Raw genomic sequence first — 25,091 nt, 5'->3', positions numbered from 1 at the left:
ATTTTCTAAGTAAAACATCTACAACCTGTTTACCGTTTCGGTGCAACATCTAGTCGTGCATTAGCGAAATACAAAGTAAAATCAAAAAAATTACATCCTAACACCTCACTCGCATTAAGGGAAATGTTTTAAGTGCTAGACTAGGGTAATGGAAATGAAGTGCAATACGAATACCACCTAAAAAAAATAGCTAAATTTCATCTCTGCATTTTCAACTCCAAATGTTGTGATTTTGATTTACTAAAAAACGAAAACAAAAAATAAATCGAAACGGTGATTTGTGCTTAATACAACAAAAAAAGCCCCAACGGAAAAACGACAAGTTGCGAGTGTAAATCGAACGAGCGCGATAGAATGTAGAGCGAGAACGATTCTTACCCTGCAGCGTACCAACGAAGAAAACGCAACCATTTTCTTGCGCAGCATTTTGATCTTTTGCAAGCAAATCTTCATCTTCACCCTCGACTGCGCGCCCTTCGACGACAGGCGGGGTGGGGCGGGACGGGGGAGGGCAAGAAGTTGAGATGCAAATCGGCTTCAACACAACACCGGCCTGTATAGGTATACCACTACCAACGAGAAAAACGGAACGAATTGGAACTCGCCTCCGTACAACGCACACCATCACAACCGCTCGCAGTTCTTCAAAGAATGCTTGGTGTGGCATTGCGAGAATTACTGCGCGATGTTTTAAGGCGTCGATAAAGTTGTGCTAAAACCTGAGCATTTTATATTTGTTTGCTTTGCTCAACGTTATTTGAAACAAAAGAATGTCCTTTCGGTAAGACATTACGCTAGCAACTCAACGAATGTAGGCAAAACAGAAAAAGATTGTGGGCAAAAAAGTAACAACCGAACACCCATCGGACTGTCTTCACACTTGAGGCAAGTTCGGAAAACTCACACATACAAACCCGTTTGCTGAAGGCGTACCGTTTGCTCTTGAGAAAAAGCGCAGAGATGTACGCAAAGAAAACGGTATGAAAGCAGACCGGTTAGTGAACACAACAGCAACAAAAAATTTCCTCCCAAATAATCGATAACGGCTCAAAAGGAAACATATTTTGGATCCGGAACGTTTTCCTAAATATTCATTAACAATTGGACTGGAACTACCCCGTGCAACGAATAGAAATAAAACAGCAAAATGAAAGAGTAAGTATTCACCCTATTTCAGCTAAATCGGTAACAAAAAATTTAATAAATTTTTTTATGGTTGTTTTCCATTCTACTTTCGCTTCGCAGAGCTCCAATGATCGACGCATTCGATACGGCGGATTTTAATCCGGAACTGATCCTGTCCAGTGTGTTTCTGGATCATGGACTAGATTTCGTTACCAACATCGACGATCTTGGTGACAATATCATTGCTTCCGATCTGCTGCAGCAGTTGGGCAGTTCGGTATTCTACACAGAGTCGCCTATTGCAACGAATGTCAACGGTGGTGGAAGTGTTGGACTCTGTACCACCACTACACAGCACCATGCCCAAAATCAATTACCACCACAACAACAACAACAGCAGCAGCAGCAGCATCATCAACAACAGATTTTATCGCAACCATCACCAGCTCTTCTATCGGCCAAAGCGCGTATGACAATTGAGGTGAGTAAGGAAAGGAATCATTTAAAATTATTTTAAACCAATTGCATAGCGTATATATTCCAACTGGGAACTGAACAATAGAAACAAACAACAATGAACAATAGAACAAAGAAACGAAAATGAAATTATTATGTTCATTCATACATAATTAACAATTCAACCCGACAACTACTAGGCGTCTCCATTGCATTGACCTTAACGGGCCTTAATTATGCTTACTTAAGCAAATCACCGCACCAACTACTAGGCGTCTCCATCGCGTTCACGAAAACTGATTTATCGTTCTGGAGTGTTTTCATTTCATTTTATAAGCTATATTATTTCCTTAGTTAAATTCAGGACACTTTTTTATACTTATTTGGAGCTACTTTAAAGTATTAAATATATTTAATATTTAAATTGAATTTAAAATATTTTTCTTAGTTTTGGTAGTTTTTGTAAGCAATTTTGACGAGATGAATAAAATTAAATTTTTCTTTTTTAATAATTATACAAAAACAATTACATGCTAACTATGGTTAACATTTTTAACCCTCAAAAATTAATGTAATTGAAAAAAAATGACACAGTCAAAATGGCTGGTTCGGTAGTTCTAGTGTCACGCAACTGATTACAGTTTCTTTTACCTTTTTGTAGCTTTTGCTTTGTTGTATCGTGCTACTAGCGCGTAATCTCTTAGATTGACAAAAAAAGCTAGTTTCTTTCTGTTCCGTTTTGCGCTTTCGCCACATCGCAGTCGCTGATACGTTGATGCTACGCGCGTGTGTGTTATTTTTCTGTGAGCATTTTTTTCTCCATTCGCCTTCGCACTTACCGAGCGGGATTGGTTGATTTTGGTTGGGCGTTTACTATTTCTATTTTTCATTTTTCTCAGAAAAACAAAAATCAAACAGCAAAGAATCTATATACATGCAACAATATATTCTAGAAAGTGTTTTTATTTTAGAAAAAAAGCAAAAGTTGAACTCCTCTGTATTGTTGGGAGATTCGAATGAATGAATAAGTAAATGTTTTTTTTTATTTTACAATCTTTTGCGCCTTTGAATTCTAATCGTATTCGCAACTCCACTAGGGGGGAAAGTTTATTTCTTTTCTTCGATGCGGAGTGCTCCACGTGAGCTTCTCCCAAATCATCGAACCCATCGTCCATCGTTACGGTAGCCACAAATACTCACCCAACGAAAACAACACAAAAAAACCAACACATTCCCACCAACCAATACAGCAAAAATCGTGCAAAAAGGCTCGTATATAGCAAAAGTAACAAAAAGCAAACCAAATGCACGTAAAACCGAAGCCCGATTCGATCCGTCCGGAAGCGGAAAATAATGAGAGCTGCCCTGGTACCACGGCAGTGCACGCTAAACACTTGTGCAAGAGCTTAGATCACGGCGAAAGATTCCCGCTCGGTTTGCTCGGTCTTGTGTGCGTGTCTCCACACACCGAGGTACGGCCACTGCAAAGCGATAACACCGAATACATAATGAATATTGGTGCAACAACAAAAGTGCAATGGCGCTGACGTGTGCAATGCACGCGCTGCATCTGCCCCCGACCAGCACCGACCGTTGCCCGGCCCGGTGCGTATACGCAGCAAAAGTGCGTGAGCAGCAAGTGCATCATCCGCTGTCATTGTCAACGCTCTTTTATGTGCATGCTCTTGGAGATTTGAAATTTTCACTCACTCTCCTATTTTATTTGGTCGTTTTGCTAGTGTTTGCACTACTTCCCATCTACCCCTGATGGTGCTCTCGCTCTCTCTTTGTTTCTCTCTTTTTCCCATACAGTCACTGTGATTGTATGTGTGCACGAGCATGCTTCAAAAGCAAAGGACGAAGCAAAGCAAGTGTCAAAAGGGAAACAGGTGAAGATGATTTTTCAAACTGCTGCTATGACCGACCCTCTCCCCCTTCCCTTCTTGGCCCCTTCCCACTAACAAACCCTTTTCGAAGGTCCAGACTTCATTGGGCAGTTGCAGGCTGTGGTGTGTGGTTTTTAGGGGTGGAACGGAAACGGGGCAATGATTATGTTGTAAGTGCGTTGCATTTGCACGCACTCGACGCGTATGCACACCGTGCAGGATGCAACCAACACAGCGATCAGCGTGATTCGCAGTGCCTGCCATGGTCTACATTATGTGCGTAAATGTCCCTATTCGTTAGGGATCAAAAACCTCCACCGTCTTGCCGGTTGGTTGGTGTTTCGGTGGGAAGGGAAAACGGGGCGACTCCATCATCCAAAGCTCCCATCCCATTGTTGCTTCCCTTGGTAACACTTGCTTTAAATACATTTTTGATGCAATTTTTCCCTGCATGTTCCCTCAAATCCGTTCTCGAAACTAAAACGCTTCGTCGGTCACGTTTCAGCGTCATAGTTGAGGGATTTACAAAAGTAACTGCCTGAGTGGGTGGCTCGTCTTCGTCTTCCTGGACACATGTCTTTGTATAATCCTATCATGCCGTGTGCAGCAGCAATGTTGGATGAAAATGTTGGAGACTAATTAGAATGGAAATTAGGTTTTATTATTCTTTTTTTTCACTTACGTCTACAAGTTTGTGGAGCAATAATCTTCCTAATGCAATTAAAACGATTATTGTTTCTTCTCATAAATTTGTAAATTATTTACTATTCTTTAATGCATATAAATAATTTATTGTTTCCTTTAATAGGCATAATATTTTTTTTTAAATTCACGAATCAAAGTAAAGAGAATTTATAAATATTTCCGTAGCATATATCGTCACGCTCTTCATTTTTTCTCCATTAAACATAAAACGCTAAACAGAGAAAGAATGAAACATGTGTGAGCGGAAAAGAAAATCGTTCAATTCGCTAACTGAAGAAGTCGGGTGGAAATAGGCGAGCGAGCGAGTGGTATAGGAAAATAAATAAATTAAATATGCGTACGCAAGTAAAAGTGTGCGTTTGTGCAGGCACATAGCCATTCCCTTTCGTGTCTTGTACGGGCAAGTGCAGCAAGGGATTTAATTTATAGCAAATGCAACCGAACAGGAATGGATGCATCTGCCGATGGAAGGATTACCATAAGTCAATGTAAGCAAAATGTTAGAAAATTTGTAAACTTGGGAGAAATAAGATTTGGAACGATTATGATGCTCGTAATATTTACTCAGATTTCTTTTTTTTATAAAAATTCTTTACAAATAAAATTTGAGTTATTTTTTTGCAATTAAAAAATAATTAAATTTATGATACTCTCAATCACGGCTACAATGGAAATAGACACCATCTAATCTAATAAACATGTCCAGACAGTGTGCTTAAGCCAATGCCAATTGTATTACACACAGGGAAAAAATACGCGAAAAAACATTTTCACATTGACGACACATAAGCGCAGCTTAGTTCTTCATTATCAACACTCAACAATTAAACTCTCGCGTCCTTCCAATTCCATAGCCAAGCTCATGAAAATGGCCCCCCACTTTTTATTCGCGACTCGTGAGCCATACGCTTACGGGTTAGCAGCAATTGACTGCCCGGTGAAGAAAAGGTATGAAAACATAATTTGCTAAAAATATTATTTCAATTGAAAAAAAAGAAGAATATTATCCACTTTCAGACAGCCGTCTCCAGCTTTCCAATGTTTACCAAACAAATAATACACATGTGGAAAAATGCTACTATCTGCTGGGATACCAAATGGGGAAAAAAAGTACATGATTCGGCTCGGTTCCAGGTTTCTCAACGTAGCCACGGACCAGCAACACGTACTAGAGCGGAAAATAAATTTTAAAATATATTTTCCACTCGAAGGAACATGATAGACTTGGCAGTAAGCGAAAACGGAACGCACGTACACACGGTCCCATGGCACAAACATTAGACGCAAAACCCATCTTTCCAACGAGCTACACTTTTGTGCTGGTCCTTTTGAAAGGCACGCTAGCACATCCTAACAGCATCACATCGGTCAAGTCCTACTTATAACACGCTTCACCTTCGGTACCACCTACACATAATAACGGTACGCTCAACACGGAGTGAATTGAAGTGTTTTCTAGTGCAAAAAAAAATGGAACACAACCGTTCGAAAAACAAAAATTTCCCTTCTTTCTCTGTTTCGGGCGTTTTTTTCCCGCTTCTTCATTATTGTACCGTTTCGCTATACTATCAACGTTGGTATTTTTTTGGGGAGGGTTTGATTGGACGAAATTAATTCTATATTTCAACATAAAAACATAAAAAAATCATATAAAAGTTTTTATTGAAATTAAAAGGATTTACCGAAAGATCCAGACTCCGGTTCCCAGCCTCCGATAAATCGTGCAAAAAACATTTAGACAGTCATATGTAGAGAAAAAAAATCACAGATACATACCATAAAACTGGTCCGTTTAGATGGATTTATCCATTCGCTGATGATGTGCTTCCTCTACATTTTTTTTTCGCCCCTTAAACCGGCAGCACACGAGAACACATATCACTCCAAGTAGTATTTACCCGCGTGAAGAAGGTACTACACCCAGTTATAGTGCTCATGTTGTTTCACATAATTTTTATTCAATTTTCTGTATGTTTTTATGAATCTTTTAATTTTACAGAATTAATTGAATTTGCACCAGTCACCAGCAGGATTGGCGACTGAAAGGAATGGACTGGCTGTCGTAGGGACCGTGAATATTTCATACGAAGCGGCATGTAAAATATCCGTTTGCTTTTTTTTCTTCTTCTTTACACTGTGCCCTTGCGGAGGGTAGGATTATTTCCGTACAGTCATGGAATTTCTCGAGAGTTCATTTGCCGTAAATGGTAGAAAACCACCCTCTAACGAACACGTACCGGAAAATCGCAAACAAAAAAAGTAAAGACATGTAAATCTCAACGAACCACAGCATTGCACGGACATGTGGACTGTGGAATGTGTGTAGAGACATTTTATTATCAAGCTGTTTTAGACCATCCTCTTCATGGTTCAAGCTTGGCAGTATGGGACGTATTTTTTTGTTTTATTCTTTCCATCTTTTATTATCATCGTTAATACAAGGTGGATGAGGTATTTGTTGGGGTTTACGGAAGTGAATCTATCGAAGCAGAATGTGTCTGAATAATAAATCGATATTAAAGCCAATCGTCAAACTTAATACTAAATCGATCCGACTTTTCCTGAATCGAGGGTACTTTACCTGAAAGACGATTCTAACGACCAGAAACATATTGTACCAACTTTCACTTTTGATGATTCTTTAGCCGACAAGTTTTCTATTGCTTCTATTTAGCAACGAAACTTGCAACATACATCTTTGATAGACAGGAGCAAATTTTAGGGTTATGTGACTGCAGATGCAGTAAGAGAGGTTATCCACCAAGACCTATCAGAAAAGGAGAATCAAAGAAACATATGTAGCACAGCCGTCAGTTGTACTCCTCCGAAGTTGTGTAGTGTTACATCGAACTGTTCTATTGGATGACCTCAGGATACAGTCAGATAAAACGAAATATCAATTAGACATCAAATTCCTGGTATTGTCAATATATTGAACTTCCAGCTAATGTGATTTACGTCAAACCTGATCTCGTGTTATAGCTTTATCAAGATTCCTATAATGCATTGCAACGACGCCTCTTCTATTTTTTTTTTGTTTAGCTTACACACATGAGATACTGAAGAACAACTTCATGAGTAATTACTAAGAACTCTAATGTGCTTATCCTAAGGAATTACCGTTGCGAATACTCATAGTTCAAGGATTATAACTTCTTTTGGAAATCAAATCGTAATTTGAATATCTCTTCACTGAAAATTTTGAAGAATAACTCTTCTCGTAAGATTCATCAAGTACAGCACTAGAAATTTCAACAAGTTACTGCTCTAATGTACAAAGAACAACTTGTGTAGCTCTCTGCGTGTATCTACGTCTCCAAACAAGTCTCATATGATATCAGACATATCTAGCTTTCCAGCTCCACGACAAGCAATCAGTCAGTTATGGTTTGTCCTCGGTGACTTGAATTACCCAAAGTCCTGCCCCTATAGCACACTAACTATTGCATTATCAATAGAAATTTTGAACCGATCCAGTTACTTGGACAATGTTACCCATTACTCGCGAAAAATTTCCTTGACCTAATTTACAACATGGCTCACTGGAGCTCACGCCAATTAACTACCAAACGGCGCCAAATGGTTACAAAATATCCTCCCCAAAAATTAAATCTACAAGTATAATACCACCGGTTACCATAGGGCAGGGCATGGCATTCGCACAGTGAGCACATGCATATAGCCAAATTTGTATGGCTGACCGCCTACGCGTGGGAAACGATACGTACCATATCCCGGCTACAAAAACCGTCGCCGTGCAGGGATGGGCACACGATGCACGTGCATTTCAATTGCCCAAAAAACGACAAACGGAAGCAAAGGTAAAACTCATCACAGTCCGGTACGCTGCTTACAAACGCCCTGCTGCCAGCAGGAACGAATTCAACCAACGAAGAACCGAAATCGGCCCATGTGTCATCAACATCACTCAAACCCCTGATGTCGCGAAAATGCATGTTTTTGCATCGGGCACGGCATGCAACAGAATTACGGGAACAAAACAAAACTACCGAAAAAAAACCATAACCCATTGCCTGAAAAAGTAAACGAAATGAAATGGGCCGTACGTCCCGGCTTTCACTTGACTGCCCGACTAGCCCTGGTGACCACGTGCCCACGTGTTACGGTTCGAACGGTTCGCGCGCCAAAATGTTGAAGCGCCTCAAACAGTGAGCCAGGTTGAAGCATGACTTCCTGCTTCTTGCCAACCGTTCGTGCCACGAGACCATAAGAACAGGGGCCATGGCCTCTCGTGCCCGGTCGATCGTCTCGACACTTTCTCTTGGATTTTCTCTTCCTGACGTCGAACGGACGGACGGAACAGCGTGCACGGGACACGTTCGCTGGTGTCGGGTTTTCCGGTGGCGTAGCATTTGGCAAGCAGAAACAGGCGGGTCAGGTCACACAACCAATGGTTTTGTGCTGTCTGGAGAAAAGTGTGTCACCGATCAACCACTTCCCGCGTGGTTTGCTGTTTTCGAAAGTTCTCGACAAAACCGGCCCCCGGTCGACGAGGGTCAATAAAACTGGAGAGGAAAATGGGAGTGAGTCGAGGGTGGGGGGAGAAGTCGGTTAATCCTTTTACCGAAATTTCCCATCGAATTCTCTCCCCCAAAAAATTGGCAACAAGTAAAGCGTGTCTGCGTAACTACATCGCATATCCTGCAATGCAGTGGATTTGGGAGCGTTTTTTAAACTTTGTTTACAGTTTTTTTTGGTTGCTATTTTTCGTCTCTTAATTGCATTGTTACGGTACACTTCCGGCACCGTGGGTAGGGCATATGTGAAGCAGAATGCCACAACGTGCACATGGTCGGGATGGTATAACCATCCGTGGATGAATCGCCGAACGGGTTACATTGTAGGCAGCGCAACAGTGCAGGAGGAGAACATCGTGTAATTTAATTGATCTCCCTTTGTATATGGATGCGGGTCAATTTCGTTAACGGCTTTCTTCTGCCTAACCGGTACCTGAGTGCCAATATCTGATTAAATCTTTCCATCTGTCAAAATGTTGAATTATCACTCACAATTGGGTGACGTATTTAGTTCACTACAGGTGTCGATAGAAAGATGTTCTCCGTGTCTCTGTCCTATATATTTTTCCTTCTTTCCACAACCGTAACTAAATTACGCGCCAAATGACGCCTTCACACCTTTTCTGTTTTTTTTTTGTTGGTTTTTGTCCACATCGCTTCAGTGTGGAAATGGGCAACATCTCCTCCTAGGAAGTTCGGAACAAAAAAAACCCGTCACAATCCGGAAGGATCCGAAAGCAAACGAGGGAACACTCTAAAAGGGAATGAAATTAACTCATTCAAAGCCATAAAATAAACCACCGCCGGTTTTGAGGACGTTGGAAGCGTTGGATGCAAAATGTAAAAAAAACGAACATTCTGTGATAAGTCGGGTACTTTGCTGGATACAGTGTCAGGCCAGAAATTGGGACATGGATGAAAAAATGAAATTAACTAAAAGCGTAAAAATACTGGACAAGGATAAAATACCATTCGAAAGCGAATGTAGCTAAAACGCCATCATCCGCCGGATGGGGTTCTTCCGACAAGATGTGTCCGGAAGAGAGAATTTTTCTTTGCCGGTCGGAAAAGAGACCTATATTTACCATACGGTGCTTATTCTTTTCCTAACATTATTTCTGCTTAAAGTTTTGGTCCCAATTTTGCCTCAAATTAGATTAATAATATTTTTGACCACTTTAAATGCACTCCACTGAGGTTATGTTGGGGATTCTATAATCAATAGCCGACTGTTTTGCTTCTTCACTAACATGCAAATGCTCTTTTCATCAGCAGTGTCCTTTACTAGAATTTGTCAAAGTATTTGGAACAAGTTGGTCAACTTAGAGTATTTTTTTGTTACACTTTGCTTTCCTCTGGTCCAGTGAAGTCGAAAGATCTGTTTTGGTCTGTTGGGGGAGATGTTTACGGTTTAAACGATAACGGACGATGTGTATAAGGGTAAAGGATCTCTCGATTCTCTCGGACCATATTTCCAGTCCCAAACCATACATCATAGAATCGCTACAGTGCGGTATGAACGATGGTTTAAGAGTTGCCAGTGATTATGCTTTTGTTTTTTCATTCGCGCCCAAGCTACACGTTCCCTTTTTATGCAGGTGAATACCATTTTATACTTAGGCAAGAACCTAATGGATAGTAAAGTGTGGATTAAACAATTTTGTTGCCATTGTACTAAAAATGAAATGAAGTATGAAGTCTTCAATGCTATGTGCTAGGGATGTTTTTGGGAAATATGACGGTTTTGTGTGAAGGTTTGGTGAATAATTCATTTTAGATCCCTTTATGCTGGGTTCTACAGACTTAAAGTTGTTGGGGAAGTAACAAAATAGCATTATTTCTTAGTATGGTGAATGCTATATGAGATAAATATATCATTCATAACAACGGTTCCCAGCCTTACAGAGGCTAATGATGAGCTCTAGGTATTAGACTCGCCAGCCTTCCATAGGTTGCGCATGTCATTAGAATGATACCGGACGATCCGGTCCGTATAGTCTTTCTAGGATGGCCAGAAGGACTCATAAGGCTATTGATGCATCCGTCAGAAATAAAGTATAATAATAAGGATATCATCCGTAAGAGCGGTTCGAACCTTACTGAGGCTAATGATGAGCTCTACCTATTAGACTAGCAAGTCTTCAATGGGTTGGGTATGTCATTAGAATGACACCGGACGACCCAGTCCTTATAATATTTCTAGGATGTCAAATTAAAAAAAATTTTGAACTTCTTTTAGGAAAATATATATCTCGATATCACATATAGGGTACTTCACGGAAATGTACTTCACGAAGGAAGAAGGCGTACCCCACGTCTACATGTACATATCTGCGATTTTCACAACTTTTATTTTCCTTTTACATTCCATTCCAAGCCTATCGTAAAAATGTGCTTCTTGCATCCTCACGGGACAAAGTGGCATTATATGCTGCTGGAGCCACCATTCTGTTCTGCGTCCACGTGTCGATACTTTATTCCCCCTAAGTTTATGCGCGCTGGTAAAAACTCTTTACTACCTCATCCTCGTCGATAGTTTTGTACTGTTTCGCTCTCTCTCTTTCTTTTCCCGCATTTTGCATGTGCGTTTGTGTCTGTTTTGTTCGTCTGATACTATCGCCACTGCCGAAACGAACATTATCTGAATGTTTCCTAGCGTCCCATCCGGGAATGCCGACTGTACCGAGCGAAATAGTCACAAAAACTCTAGAAAGACCAGCCCCTTTTATTGTGCGCAAACGGTGGAAACGGTTCGACGGTGAACCCTTACTGTTCGGGCCCCTTTTTTCGGCAACGTTTCCCTTCGCCTATATATATGTGGCCGGCACCTATCGTCATTGGATCTAACAAGCTCTTCGGTGCGTTGGACTTTTTTTTAAATGAAAAAAACCCCTCCAAAACTATAACACACCTCAATCAGGCAAAAAGCTGGCTAAAAACTCGAAGCTCGATAGAGGATGCGCCAACATTTGCCCACGACAGTTTGAGGTATGTGAGTGTAACAAAAACTATTGCGAACGAATACAAAAAAAAAGCAAGCAAAACTGCAGCCACACGCACACACGCCGTTTTTGGTGGGTAGCTCAAATCCAAGCGAGAATTGTTGGCGTAGCGAAAAAACGACTCCTCCAGCCCAGATCCAGAGCAAATCGGACGGCCGATTTGTGCAAAAGTGCGTATCGTTAGAGTGAGTGAAATAAAAAGCAAGGCGAGAAATGGAGGCTGCTGCTGACGGCCGGTCGGTTTCGAAGCCTTTTTCCCGGGTGTATTTTCTAGTTCGCAGCACGCGCACTAACACAATAGAACCGCGAACGAACATGAATCCACCGTGTTTGGTGCGTGTATGCGTGGCAAATATAAAAACAAAAAAAAAAAGAAAGAAAAACACACACACACACAGCCTCACAAATGACTTAGCGGGTTGCAGTTGCATCTGCACACTCATGTGCAATTGTAGCCACCCAGGACACCACCGGGAGGCTTTTCGATGGGTTTTATCCACCCACCATCCAAACCTCAACTCCCGAGTTGGGAAGCATTGGGTTGTGTTGGGAAATGTTGTTTCATGGTAGCGAATCATCAGGCGAGCAGGCGATGGCCAGAGATGCCAGATCCTCATCCCATCAATTTTCCCCCTCCTCCCCCACACCCCCTCCCGTCATCTCATCCCATCCACTGCACGTCCAATCAATGCATCGCAAAAAAGATGGCTGATGGAAAAATCGACAGCCTTTCCGCAAGCAAGGCACCGGCGCAGGCTTTTCCTTCGGGCTTTTGCCCTTTTTACCCGCAAACCCAGCACTGCACACATTAGCGGGAGGCAAAAACATGTCTACATTTTTCCCGTCACGCCGTGTGCGCCAGCGCGCAGTCAACGCGAGACTCCCCGATGTCCCGGCGTAAATTTTTCCTGCCGTTTTTTTCTCTTCGGTTGTTGTTGCTTTTTTTGCTTTTGTTTCAACGGCCCTGGTACTCCCAAGTGGGTTTTCACCAATCATGTGTCTGGTGCAAACGGGGGGGGGGGGGGGGGCGATGCATTTGTAGCCCTCCCAGGCGCTATGTTTAGAATCGCATATATGTTGCACTTACCTTGCCACACGGATGCTGTGCATCAGCGCTGGAACGGTTTCACGCACTGCCCAGTTGCCTCTTCGTATGCGCCAGGGGTTTTCGCGAATATAAAAGAGAAGAAAAATCAATTATTGTACATTTTTGGCTGAGCCCCTGGACCATCGATCGATCGGTCGGTCAACAGAGAATGTTTCCATTTCAAAACAGAGTGCTTGCTTGTTTAGAATTTGTGGTTTTAACTACTTTATAATTGAAGCTGCTGCAAGCAAATAAATTTATAGAAAAAACCACTAATGGACAATCAAAGCAGATTATTTGAAAAGTTCGAATAAGTCGAAATACTTATCATATTTAATATTTTTTAGCTTGTTTCACAATTGTTTTATAATATTAATCAGTAGCATTAATATTGTAATGCAGAGTTGTTTTATATTATTTTTTAATATATTTTTATAATTTTTTTCCACAAAAAGTAAATACTCACATATTAGACTATTTTTTAGAGCGTTACAGATGAGTTCTAATGAGACATGAATATTGATATATTGCTGAATCAAACAGTTTTGGAGACCATTTATTAGTATGTGTAGTATGATAAAATTTCTTTTGATAATAATTTTGATAATTTTCATTCGAAGCTAAGAAACACTCAATTAAAGTTCGTTTTATCCTCTTTATCTAGAATATTGATGACGGTAACCAATTTAATTATAAGTGGTTTCTCTTTATTCCAATTTTAAATCCTTCATCGACACATAACAAAACCACCAATTCTGTTTGCAAGATTTTCGGATGCCACTCCAGAAGCAATACACTCACCAAACCCAACCCATACCAATGGAAAGCGGAAAATGTTTGATATAGGTTTAATTTAAACGAACAAAAAAAAAGGAAAGAACTACACACCCAAAACCATTGCTCTATTCAACTAGCTTCTCGTCTTGTGATTTTAAATTTTCCACTTCCTCTACTTTTTATGTGTTGAGAAGCAGATGGATGGTGTCTGATTTTAATTTCGCCTTCATCTCATCCTTCATACTGCTTGGTAAATTTTTGAATATTATGTAGTACAAAGGCAGACAATGCTAATGTTCTGCCCAAAAGACATACAGTCGCACACATACAAGTAAGCATTTTTTTTTTGGGTGCTTGTTGTTGACCGACCGGTACGACGGACCGGATTTTCCGGTACTCTGGCATATCGAACGGAAGGGAGTAAGAAGCCGCTAGCGACGTAACGCTACCATTTACTGTACTGGAAGAATAGCAAAGAATTCGTTTTTACAGCAGACCACCACACAATCAAACACACTCGATCTGACACCAGCACCACCGAAGGGTTACAAAGGGTTACCGTCTCGTTATTTTAATTTCAACCGAAACTAGTTTCCCTTAGCTGCCATTTTCTACACGCGATACCAGAACTTATTGCCAAAAACATTCCTCGAATCGTTGCAGTATTCGGCATTGAAAGCAGATTCCGCACGACCTTCTGCATGACCAGAACGGCAACAAAAAAAAACCCCGTAACCCATCAACATTACAAAAAAGGATGGGATAGAGAAGAGTTTTTCACAAAACAAAACTAACCCCGCGCCGTGCCGTAAGGGTTTGTAATATCTTCCCGGCACAAAAATTCCAATACGAAGCGTTGTAATGAAAAACTGGTCACCACCGGACATCGACAAAGTTGACCGATCATCCGAAAACTGGTTTACATGGGTTGAGTTTGGAAAACTAAAAAAAAGGCATAAGCGAAAACTGTACGAATTCATTGTACAATCCCTTTTTCATTACTTGTTTCGATCGTATCTGTAACGGTGTTGCTTTATGTGACAGCTTAAGTTTGCTTCAATTTAGAACTGATTTTAATTGCAAATAATGTTTTCACAATTGTTGTACGGAAAACCACGGAAATACTGTTCTTGCTGTTTGTTGATTTATTTTGAAAGAACTTTTCTTTAAATTTCCACGTTTTATAAAAACGTCTATCCTTCTTCGTTTTGATTCATCGCATGTCAAATTTTAACTGTTATCGCAAACTTTCTTGCCGTTTTTTAACTTTTCGTTTCGCGTAAATAATCCATTCAAAACGACCAGGACCAGACGAGATGAAAATGCCTTTTTCTCCTGTGACTGATTTCTTCAAATTTCAAGCGAACTTTGAACTTTTCTTAGAATTTCAACGAAAGCACTACTTCCAGCACGACGCCAAGCTAAGCGAAGTATAGCGAAGCGTTTCGAAAAATTCATCAAAGTTTTCGATGAGTTTTAATTATGTTTCAACGTACGGTGAAATGAACCCTTCGTCTCGACTGTTCAAAAGCTCGACGGGTTTTGCTGGTACTGCCAACGAAGCAGAGCATAATGCACGAAGCTGCTCACGATCATGCTTCAGCTGGGTTCGAGATGTACCGTCTGATGTGCTCCTGCATAAAGGGCCAGCTGGTAATTAGCTTCTTGGGGATCCTTCGGGCATTCGTCTAACTCAAAAACTCACACATAGTTAACGTTACAGCTGATGGTGGATATAGAAAGAGGAGAATCTCCTAGTTCTGATAAGTGCTGTTGCAATAAGAGATGCGATATATAAAATATTAAAGCAACAAGAAGTGATTGTTCAAGAGATATTGTAACACTAACATCACAATCGAACACCAACATGTTATTCACTTTTCTGTTGAGTTTTTTTTTGAGGATGTTTGCAATAATTTAAATCGGTAAGTTGTTAATAACACAGAAAGAAGCCACTCATCAAATTAATGTAAAATGTTAAGAAACAACTGAAGAAATTTGCAAGTAAATCGGTTTCCAAGGTTTTCGGAAAATTCCCAAATTCTCAACGTTGTGGAGCGTATTATCGAAATATGGATTTAAATGTTAAAAAATATCGATTTAACTACAATTTTATTTCCCATGCCAATTTTGTGTTGTCTTATTGCTAATACGTTTGCATGTTCTTTTATTTTCCCAACACACTCAAATTAATTCGTTAAGTTAACACCATTTCAATTACCGAATTGCTCATGTTACAACATGACAAAAAAAAAACCATTCCCCCCGCCATGCCAATGCTTTTCAATTAGTGGCGCAAAACGTCATCGAATTAATCGCTCTTCACACTTTCATAATCACTTTAGCTCCCGATTTTTTTTTGTTTTGTTTTTGGCGTTTATTTTGCCCACCCGCGGTTCTGTTTCCGGTATCATCAACGCGAATTAAAAACAGCGAAACATCAACAGCAAAAAAGTGACTTTTCACATTTCATTTGGTCGACCAAAAAAAAAAGAAGGGAAAAGAAAAAGGTAGACACATAAATGAGAAAGGAAAACAAATAATAAAACGTGCAAACAGCTAAATACCATCGCTAAAGCTATCACCGCCCTACGGTCATTTGGCCACAAAAACCTTTCCAATTTAACAACCTTGCGAATGTGTGTATTTCGGGGTGTTTTTTTAAGTGGCCCAAATTGTGAGGAAATCGCTTCAAAAAAAAAGACACAAAACAACAAACCCAAACACACAGTTGAAATGCGAAAAATCATCCTCCGAGTTTGCTGGTGACCGTACGGCACCGGCCAATCGCACTCCGGGATCCATGGTGGTTGTGATTTCAATGCTAATTGAATATCTCCCGTGTGTGCCGACAGTAGTTTTTCGCCTCCTCTTTTTTTTTTTGATGACGTACATTTTCAGTTTAGCACCTCGCATACAAAATCCGGAAATCGGTCAAATTAAAACACCTCGCGAAGTGGCAATCCCCCCCCCAAAAAAAAGCCGAACACAAATGCAAGAGAGAAAAAAGAGAACAAAGACTTGGGGGTAAAAAAAATTTTTAGCGCACATTAATAAAAAGACAAAAACGCACCAAGCAGAGCATTGTGTTTCTACTTTGCACAAAAACAAATGCTGTTTGTAAAAGGCAACATGAAATGGCATGCAAAGGAAAGGACCAGAGGGACGGCTCGTTCGTCACCATTCGCGTCCATTAGCTGCGGAATGTATGAAATGCCAAAGGAAAAGTAACGAAAAGAAAAAAAACAGCAAACGATCATCAAAAGGACACACAGTGATTGTGCCGAACGGTCATGCCGTGGCACGGTTTACGTGTATGGAACAGAATAGAACGGAACAAGCGATGTAACAGAACCAAACCGACTGCCAATCTCCCCAATGGCCACGTTGGCCACGTGCCATTATATGTGCCGCACAAAAAAAAAACAAGAAACAACAGAAAAAACAAATGCCAACAGGAAAAGAACGAACATAACAAACGAAATAAAAAAAAGTGGTGAACTCCACTGAATTGAGCATATTTGATGGTTACGTGTTTTCCGTCGTCCGTTGTTCCCCCAAACCATCCTTACCATGTGGCCAATATCTCGTTCTCCGGTGTAGAAGAGCATGCAACAAGTGAAGCGTTTTGCTGTTTTTTTTTTTGATGAAGTTTATTTTTTTGTCTCGCTGTTGCTGAACTGCAATGCAATACACACGCTTTAGCAGATGCTAATTTTGGCAACTCTGTTTTTGGGCCATGTGTATACGCTTGTTACGGGATGGGCCAAACCTAACCGTCATCATCGCTGTGGCCGGGGCCCCCGGGTGGTAATGACCAATCAACCACCCCAAAAACGCTGACCAAATTTGGGGAAACGCTCGACGGCTTTACACAGTTCCCATGATGATGCTGTTGTTTCGGCGCTAAAGCAAAAAAAAATCCACGCAAATGCCCAAATAAAAATACATTCCAACTCACCACAAAAAGGGTGGCCAACCACCACCAACACACAGTGGAGCGGGATAATTGTTTAACTCTTCCGTGTTGGTTTTTCTTTTATTTCTTCACGGCACACGGTGGCAATATAAATCGGTCGCTTTTTAAAACGTGAAATCCTGCATACGCGAAACGTTCAGGGATGACCGATCCATCGAAATCCACCGGCTATTGGGGACTATGGGTCCACACCGTGTATCTACCTAGGCGATGATTGCTTTTTACGAAACCGGGGGAAAGTGTACTTTTTTTTGTTTTATTCTGAGATGCCCTTTTTTTGTAGCGTCGTTTATTTTTTCGTCACCTTCAAAAGTGGTCCTGCCCGGACTGCAAACAGTCGTCGGTAAACGGCTGTCTACAAGTCGGGGAGGAAACAAAAAATCCCCCACAGGGCGTTAATCCACCAAAAAGGGGATATCGTTCGCTGGTGGATTTTTGCTTTACGGTGACTTTCGCCAGTATTTGATGTTGGAAATGGTAAGGACAGCAGCCACTAAATGCCGTCACAGTACCGTAGAGCAATATAATGGGAAGTTGATTATTTGCTCTGGTTTTTTTTTGGTACTGCACCACATCATTCTGCGCTCACTTCGAAACTGTATTGACGACAACTGGCCGGAAGCTGAACTTAGCTTGCTGTTGCCTTTCCCTGTTGATTCGTTCTGCTTTGCTTTTTGCACTGATTGTGGCTGAAGCAACCTGTTAACGTCCGTGTGGTGTATGGTGTTGTAAAGGAAGAGGACATAACAGCAAAAATGGAAAAAAAGGAAACACATAAAACGTTTTCCATTCGTTTTCACACATTGATGTTACACTTCATTTGACCTCCATTTGGGGGAAATTCGAGATTGTGTTTTGCTCGTTATTATCGTTTTTTTTTTGTTTTGCTGTGGCAGAGGATAAATGTTCTTTAGCTCATATGGGAATCATACAATAAACGAGGATAAAGTAGCTGTCGTTTCATTCCAGTTTTCCATCGGTATCGATGATTGATTGAATTTTCATAAAATATTTGTAGTTTTTATTTTTTTTAAAGATTTGTGAAAGCGTTTTATGCAGATACTTCTCGAGCTATCAGAGACATTTGAGTGGAGCTAAAAAAATTTTAAATTCGTTTCTATTTATAAAAAATTGGCATGCGGTATATGGGGTGTTCCCGTCAAAAAAACTCTTCTTTCTCCATTCGTGTAAATTTCTGTTAGATTGGTAAATTTGAAGTCTCGGATAAGCGGATCGCCTCACAAATAAGGATCGTGAATAGAACAGTAGTTCTTGTTAGTAAATAAATCGCACAATCCACTCTCCTAAAGGCAAACAACTGCGAAAACCATTTAAAAAATTGTATTTGAAACATCTTCAAAAGTGCAACATGCTGTCATTGATCTCCAACTGGATCACCAATCAATCTCATCAGTGTTTTACGAGTCTATCAAAAAGTTGTACTATAGTTGGCAGTAGTCATGGGTACATTATAAATTTCACCGGAGTCGGATCGGTCTGAATCCGCCGCCACCTGGAGACGGAGTCGAAATTACTCCGGCTGAAGTTACCGGGGGGTAGTGGATCGACTACTCCAAAATTTAAAGTTTACCCATCATCAGTGCGTATCGTCCCTGCCTTCGTTCGCATTTTCCATTTCTACTCCTTTCAAGGACTCCATCGGACTCATCCGAACCCATCCGGAATCGATCGGACCCGATCGGACCCATTCGGACTCATCCGGACTCGTTCGAACTCACAATCAAACGGACTCGCCGGAGTCAATTTTGATTTTTAGTAGGAGTCGGAATCAATTTTCCATACGCGGAGTCGGAGTGGATCTTATCCAATACATACATCTCTCCTTCATGGATATTCCCCTAGTATCCAACACGATGAAATAGATGTTTGAAGATATTGTTTTTACTGTTTAGACATTTGGAGAAAGGTCGTTTCTTGGAGACGCAACTTGTGGGAATCTCAACGAATTGATTTTTTTTCCTTCCCTCAGTTACTTACACTTGTTGGAGTAACTTTGTTATGTTACACTTAATCCATTATTAAAAGGTGCACACACGTGTAAATTACACGCTGTTGGTGAGAATTTTCCCTTTCCAAATCGCTTTCACCTACAAATTGTTGCAAGTTCGTTTGTCACGTTTCTGTACGCCACAGTGTGGAACAGTGTCAAGATGGAATCGATTCACAACACACATACACTCTTTTCCTCGTTACTCTTCACGTGCATCGTTACTGGCGCTACATCGCCATCAAACCGATCGAACGATCCGTCGGCACAATCCGTTACACTTGAATTACCATTTTTCAATCGTTTCAAGTCATGCTCAATAGAAATTGACGGTTTCATCTGCTTCCCTTCCCGTTCACACAGAAACCCACCGACGAGATGCGCTACGACACATTCGGAAGTGATTATGCAAAGCCACAACTTGTGCCGGCTGTGCCACTTCCGATGCCGATGGTGCAACAAATTCAACAGCAGCAGCAGCAGCAACAACAAACAGCACCGGTGGCTACACAGCAACAACAACCGTGCAAATGCGAATTCTGCGAGTATCTGCAAGCCAACCGGATATCGCTTACCGGCGATCACTCGTTTCAGTGCGAGTTCTGTGGAGAAGGCTTCTCCAATCAGACCAGCTTCAATCGGCATCGGTGTGGTAGTACGGATATACAGATATACCGGTGTGAAAACTGTCGTCAGGAGTATGGCAGCTCCCGTGCCGTTTCTAGCATTGGTAATTGTGAGCCAAGGGATAAATGCGATATCTGCAATCGGAACATTGTACAATCGTTGCCAGAAGAACAGGCCGCCTACGGGCCTGCAATGGTAGCGGGCAGTTCTTCGATATCCTCACAAACTACACCGGCATCGATGTCGGATGTAACGATCGATGGAACGGTTTCCCTGCTTGTTACTTCTCCAGAGGTGTCAAACGAAAGCGTCAGTGATCTCAGCGTTAACGTCCACGTAAGATCTATAGTGAACAGTCCCATCGAGCAGCACGATCTGAGTAGCATTGATCCGTTCGGATCAGACAGTGAATGTTTAGGTCAGTTCTTTACTACCGAAGCGTCCTCAACTTCACCCTGTACGGCAAATACTACCAACAACATACAGTGTACACCAATGCCAACGAGTGCCAACATCGGGAGTCTTCTTCCAGCCACTACGCTGAACCATCCAGAGTCGGCGAAGACATACTTTGTGCTAGGAAACGTGGAACAACTGCAACAATTCCATGCAGCAGCAGCAGCAGCAGCAGCGTCATCAGCAACGGCACAACAACAGCAACCCACTAACAATCTTCCAACACTTCCGAATAGCTTCCATCCGCTTCATCTGCCACCTCCAGGACCTGGAGCTCATCAGCAACAGCAGCAACAGCTACCTCTCTCACTGCAGCACACTGTACCGGTTACGACCGCGTCACATCTGCCCAGTGAGCACGAGGTCACTAGTCTGCAGCAGTACGATCAGTACGATGATGAGGACTACTCGTCCATGTCCGAAGATGAAGCTATTGTTCCAATAGTAAATATATTGCGCTCTCGTTCGCGACAGTTGCTAATTGGTGTCTTTCAATTACAGGAACCCTATGCCAAATCACCTAATCAGGATCACGCCAAGACGGAACTTCCAATACAGGAGACAATCGTTGACACGAGCACCGGCATCAGTACGGTCATTCCGTTGCCGCCGTTCGGTTCTGGAGGATTGCCAAGAGATGATGCTTCACTCAGCCGAGCACTGTTGGTGGCGCATGTCGGTGGTCAGCATCTGCAGCTGCAGCAACAATCACAACAACAGCAACACCATCATCTCCACTCGTCCAGTGTATCACAGCTTAAGCCACATCTGGATGACGACGAAGAAGGCAAATGTGACTCCTCATCTCCATCCCTTGGTATATTCATCAACAGGTCCTCTGGAGTCTCGGAGAATGGAGTAGAGAAAGGGTCACAAAAAGCGCAGTCCTCCCTTGCAACCGGTTCCAATGTGGATCGGCCGTACAAGTGTCACATCTGCGAACGTTCGTACCGCAATCAGAAGAATCTGAAATCACATCTTAAAGTGCACGAAGGCATTCGGGCGTATCAATGTGAGATTTGTGGTAAGAATTTCTCCGGCTCGAGCTACCTGGTGATCCACCGACGGCGTCACACCGGTGAGCGACCATTTAAATGTGTCACCTGCGGCAAAGCGTTTGTGGACTCGCGTGCACTAGCGGTGCACGCGCGCTTACACAGCGGCGAACGGCTCAAGTGTGAAAAGTGTGAGAAAACTTTCTCCAGCGTGAGTGCCCTAACCGTGCACAACCGGCTGCACACCGGCATCCACCCGTACAAATGCGAACTGTGCGGTAAAACGTTTCCGCAGTACAACAACCTGAAGCACCACATGAAAAAGCACGAGCAACCGAATGGTGCGGAAAATCAGTCACAAGTTTCAGCGACGAACTCCCCATGTGCGCCGGCAATGTCGAACGGGGTAAGCACAACGAGCGGTTCCGGCACTGTGTCGGGCCGGTTACGATCGCCGCCCGAAACGAAACTTCACGGTGCCGCACATATGGTGGCAAGTTCGACCACCGGATCACCGTTCGAGTACAAATGCCACATCTGCAGCAAGCTGTACAAATCCGCTGACGATCTGCAGGAGCATCTGTCCCAGCACGGCAAAGATCGTCCGAATCAGTGCGAGTTTTGTTCGAAGGTGTTTCCCCGCTCGTCCCATCTCATCATTCACCGGCGGCGGCATACGGGCGAGCGACCCTTCAAATGCAAATACTGCGACAAAGCGTTCGTCGACTCGCGGGCGCTCTCCGTCCACACGCGGCTCCACACGGGCGAACGGGTAAAGTGTGAGATCTGCGAGAAAACGTTCGCCAGTTCCAGCGGGCTCATAGTGCACCGGCGCATACACACCGGGGTGCATCCGTACAAGTGTGACTACTGTGACAAGTCTTTCGCCCAATCGACGGCACTCAAGTATCATCTGAAAAAGCATGATACAGCGCTGCTACCCACCACGACGACGCCGGAAAGTGTCGACTCACGGCTTTCAACGCGACCCCAGCACGGTACGGCCGATCTAGGCCAGTGTTCCGCGTACGGCGATGATCCACCGGTGGACGGGAACGATCGGTACAAGTGCACCGTCTGCAGCAAGGTGTTCCGTTCGTCCGAGTACCTGGTGCGTCATCGGCGGACGCACAGCGGGGAACGCCCGTACCAGTGTGAGATTTGTGGCAAAAACTTCTCCACCATGAGTTACCTGGTGATCCACCGGCGCCGGCACACGTCCGAACGGCCGTACAAGTGTACTTCCTGCGAGAAAGCATTCGTCGATTCGCGCGCACTGCAGGAACACGCCCGGCTACATACGGGCGATCGGGTCCGGTGCGAGATTTGCCAAAAGACCTACTCGAGCGTTAGCAACCTGATCGTGCACCGGCGCATCCACAGCGGCATCCATCCGTTCGAGTGTGACAGCTGCGGGAAATCGTTTGCCCAAAAAAATGCCCTCAAGTATCACCTCAAGAAGCACAGCAAACAGGATCAAACAGAGCCAATCGGTTAGTTCGCGAGGTTGAGATCTCGTTCCGGTCGAAAACAGTTTCCTTCTGTTTCCACTTACTTTCACGTAGCAGCGAGACGCTGCTGGACGCTGGAATGTCCATTCTTACTTATTTCTCCAATATATTTCTTTATCACGGCATTAAGCGATGTCGTTTGCATGTCCACAGAGTGCATGAGTGAATTCGATGTACATCCAAACCATTTACACAAAGAAACACACAAACAACCCTCAATACACTACTTCTTCCACAATTAAATAATAGTCACTCAATACCCTTCAATCATTTCACTCCGCCGGTTCTGGTGTTACGTTACGTAGTCGAGTAGTGTGTTAGTATTGAGGAGCAAAAAAGTATTGTGTTAGTATTGAGGAGCAAAAAAACAACTCTTTAACCAGTCAGTTTCTGGCGATTCGGTTACAACGAAAAATGTATAATTTAGGTAAACGGTTTTAGGGTTGTAAAATTTATATTTTGGAATATTTGAATTTTTTTCAAGTATCAAAATAACAAAAAAAAACAAAAATAAACGACACACTATCACACAACTCCCTTGCAGCGTTACACCACAAAAAACCATCATCAACATAACAAGCATCAATAGCCATAAGCCAACTACAACTTCAATACAGAATATATAAATATAGAAACAGAATCATTGTAATGTAATAGTACCGTGTGCAAATAATTCCAAGTTTGTAACTTCAACAACCCTCCAACAACAACAACAACAGCAACATCAACATGTTCATCATAACAAAAAAAACCAACCACATTTGATCACCATACTATAATAGCGTACCAATAGGCGTACATGCGCAGCATAAACCAGACCATCACACCCCAGAAAAAAACAAAACACAACACAGCATCAGTGAAATATATTACAATCTCCGTAAGCAAAAAAGAAAATTCATACCAGACAGGAAAAACCTCCCCCGGGATCGATCCATACAAATACAGTTAAATGTTCGTCATCACGCCATGTCTCTGAGTAGGTGCCCGGTTAAGAACGGTAGGCGTTTACCAAATATTGTGGAAATTTTATTTTTATCTTTTACTTTGAAATCAAAAAAACAAAAAATAAACAAAAGAAAACTCTTTTACTCACTAAAACAACTACAATTTGGCTCCAATGAAAGTGATAGGAGAAAAAAAGATTTAATAACGAAAAAGAAAACTAGTGTTTTGTACAGAAAAATGAAAACAAAATAAAACGAAAGCCGAATAGAAAAATAGGACGAGAAGATTTAAGACATACATGTGCAAAAGAAAAATCGTTTTTTTAAACAACAACAAAAACTGATGTGCAAAAATCGAAAATAGGTGCGTTTATGTTGATATTTTCCCGCGAAGAAAACAAAAAAAAACATCAGACAAGAAGGATAAGACGAATTTCTTCACGATGTGCATGTGTCCTTCCCAAAAGAAGAAAAGAAGGAAAGGGAATGTGTAGCAAAAAGTATGGCATATAATAAAAAAACAAACCCAAAAACAAATGCAAATGAAAAACTTGTTTCTGTTGTGCTTTATGTACATCATCCATTAAAGCGGAAATTCCACCTGTGATAAATCAGTGGCTCTTTAGTTTAGTAAAGACAACTAACGGACGCCATTCGCTTGAAGTGAACGAAGCGTTAAAGCATCTGCCCAACACCTGTGGATCGAGTGAAGGATACTGCAACATTACGTTGTACAGTTCATGGTGGAGTGACCATAAATCAATCAATTACATCCTTATATCTCTCTTTTTCGAACTACATTTACTTGCTTATACCATTTTGATCTTAATCTTCACTGTATTTTAAAAAGCATATTCTTATTGCAGGATCCTTCTTTTTTGTTTCCTAAGAAAACATCGAATTTACAGCAGGAAACGTACCAACGCTCCCTGCGGCTATTGAAGATTGTATTTGCAGGAAATAATTGAATGTTGTGCCGGATCCCGATAGAT

General features: G+C 42.0%; 1 protein-coding gene across 2 annotated transcripts; it reads left to right on the top strand.

Moving 5' to 3' along the window:
* The first annotated feature begins 7 nt into the window (after positions 1-7).
* On the top strand, positions 8-24,798 carry LOC125766167 (zinc finger protein 160-like). 2 transcript variants are annotated; one of them, XM_049431868.1, is made up of 4 exons: positions 8-1,155; positions 1,246-1,606; positions 19,927-21,090; positions 21,148-24,798. In XM_049431868.1, the coding sequence occupies exons 1-4, from the start codon at positions 1,148-1,150 to the stop codon at positions 23,137-23,139; spliced, it is 3,525 nt and encodes a 1,174-aa protein (XP_049287825.1). In that variant the 5' UTR covers positions 8-1,147; the 3' UTR covers positions 23,140-24,798. The 2 variants fall into 2 exon arrangements, with proteins under 2 accessions (XP_049287825.1, XP_049287824.1); XM_049431867.1 differs by having other exon boundaries at positions 19,927-24,798.
* Positions 24,799-25,091: the final 293 nt, after the last annotated feature.

This window comes from Anopheles funestus, chromosome 2RL, assembly GCF_943734845.2.
Source record: "Anopheles funestus chromosome 2RL, idAnoFuneDA-416_04, whole genome shotgun sequence".
In the NCBI taxonomy this organism is placed as follows: domain Eukaryota; kingdom Metazoa; phylum Arthropoda; class Insecta; order Diptera; family Culicidae; genus Anopheles; species Anopheles funestus.
Note: the sequence above shows the minus strand (reverse complement) of the source record. Positions and strands in the feature narration are given on the sequence as shown.

Coding starts and splice junctions, on each gene's coding strand:
- LOC125766167 (XM_049431867.1), top strand. Junction 1,607..19,926: donor AAGCGCGTATGACAATTGAG/GTGAGTAAGGAA, acceptor CCGTTCACACAG/AAACCCACCGACGAGATGCG.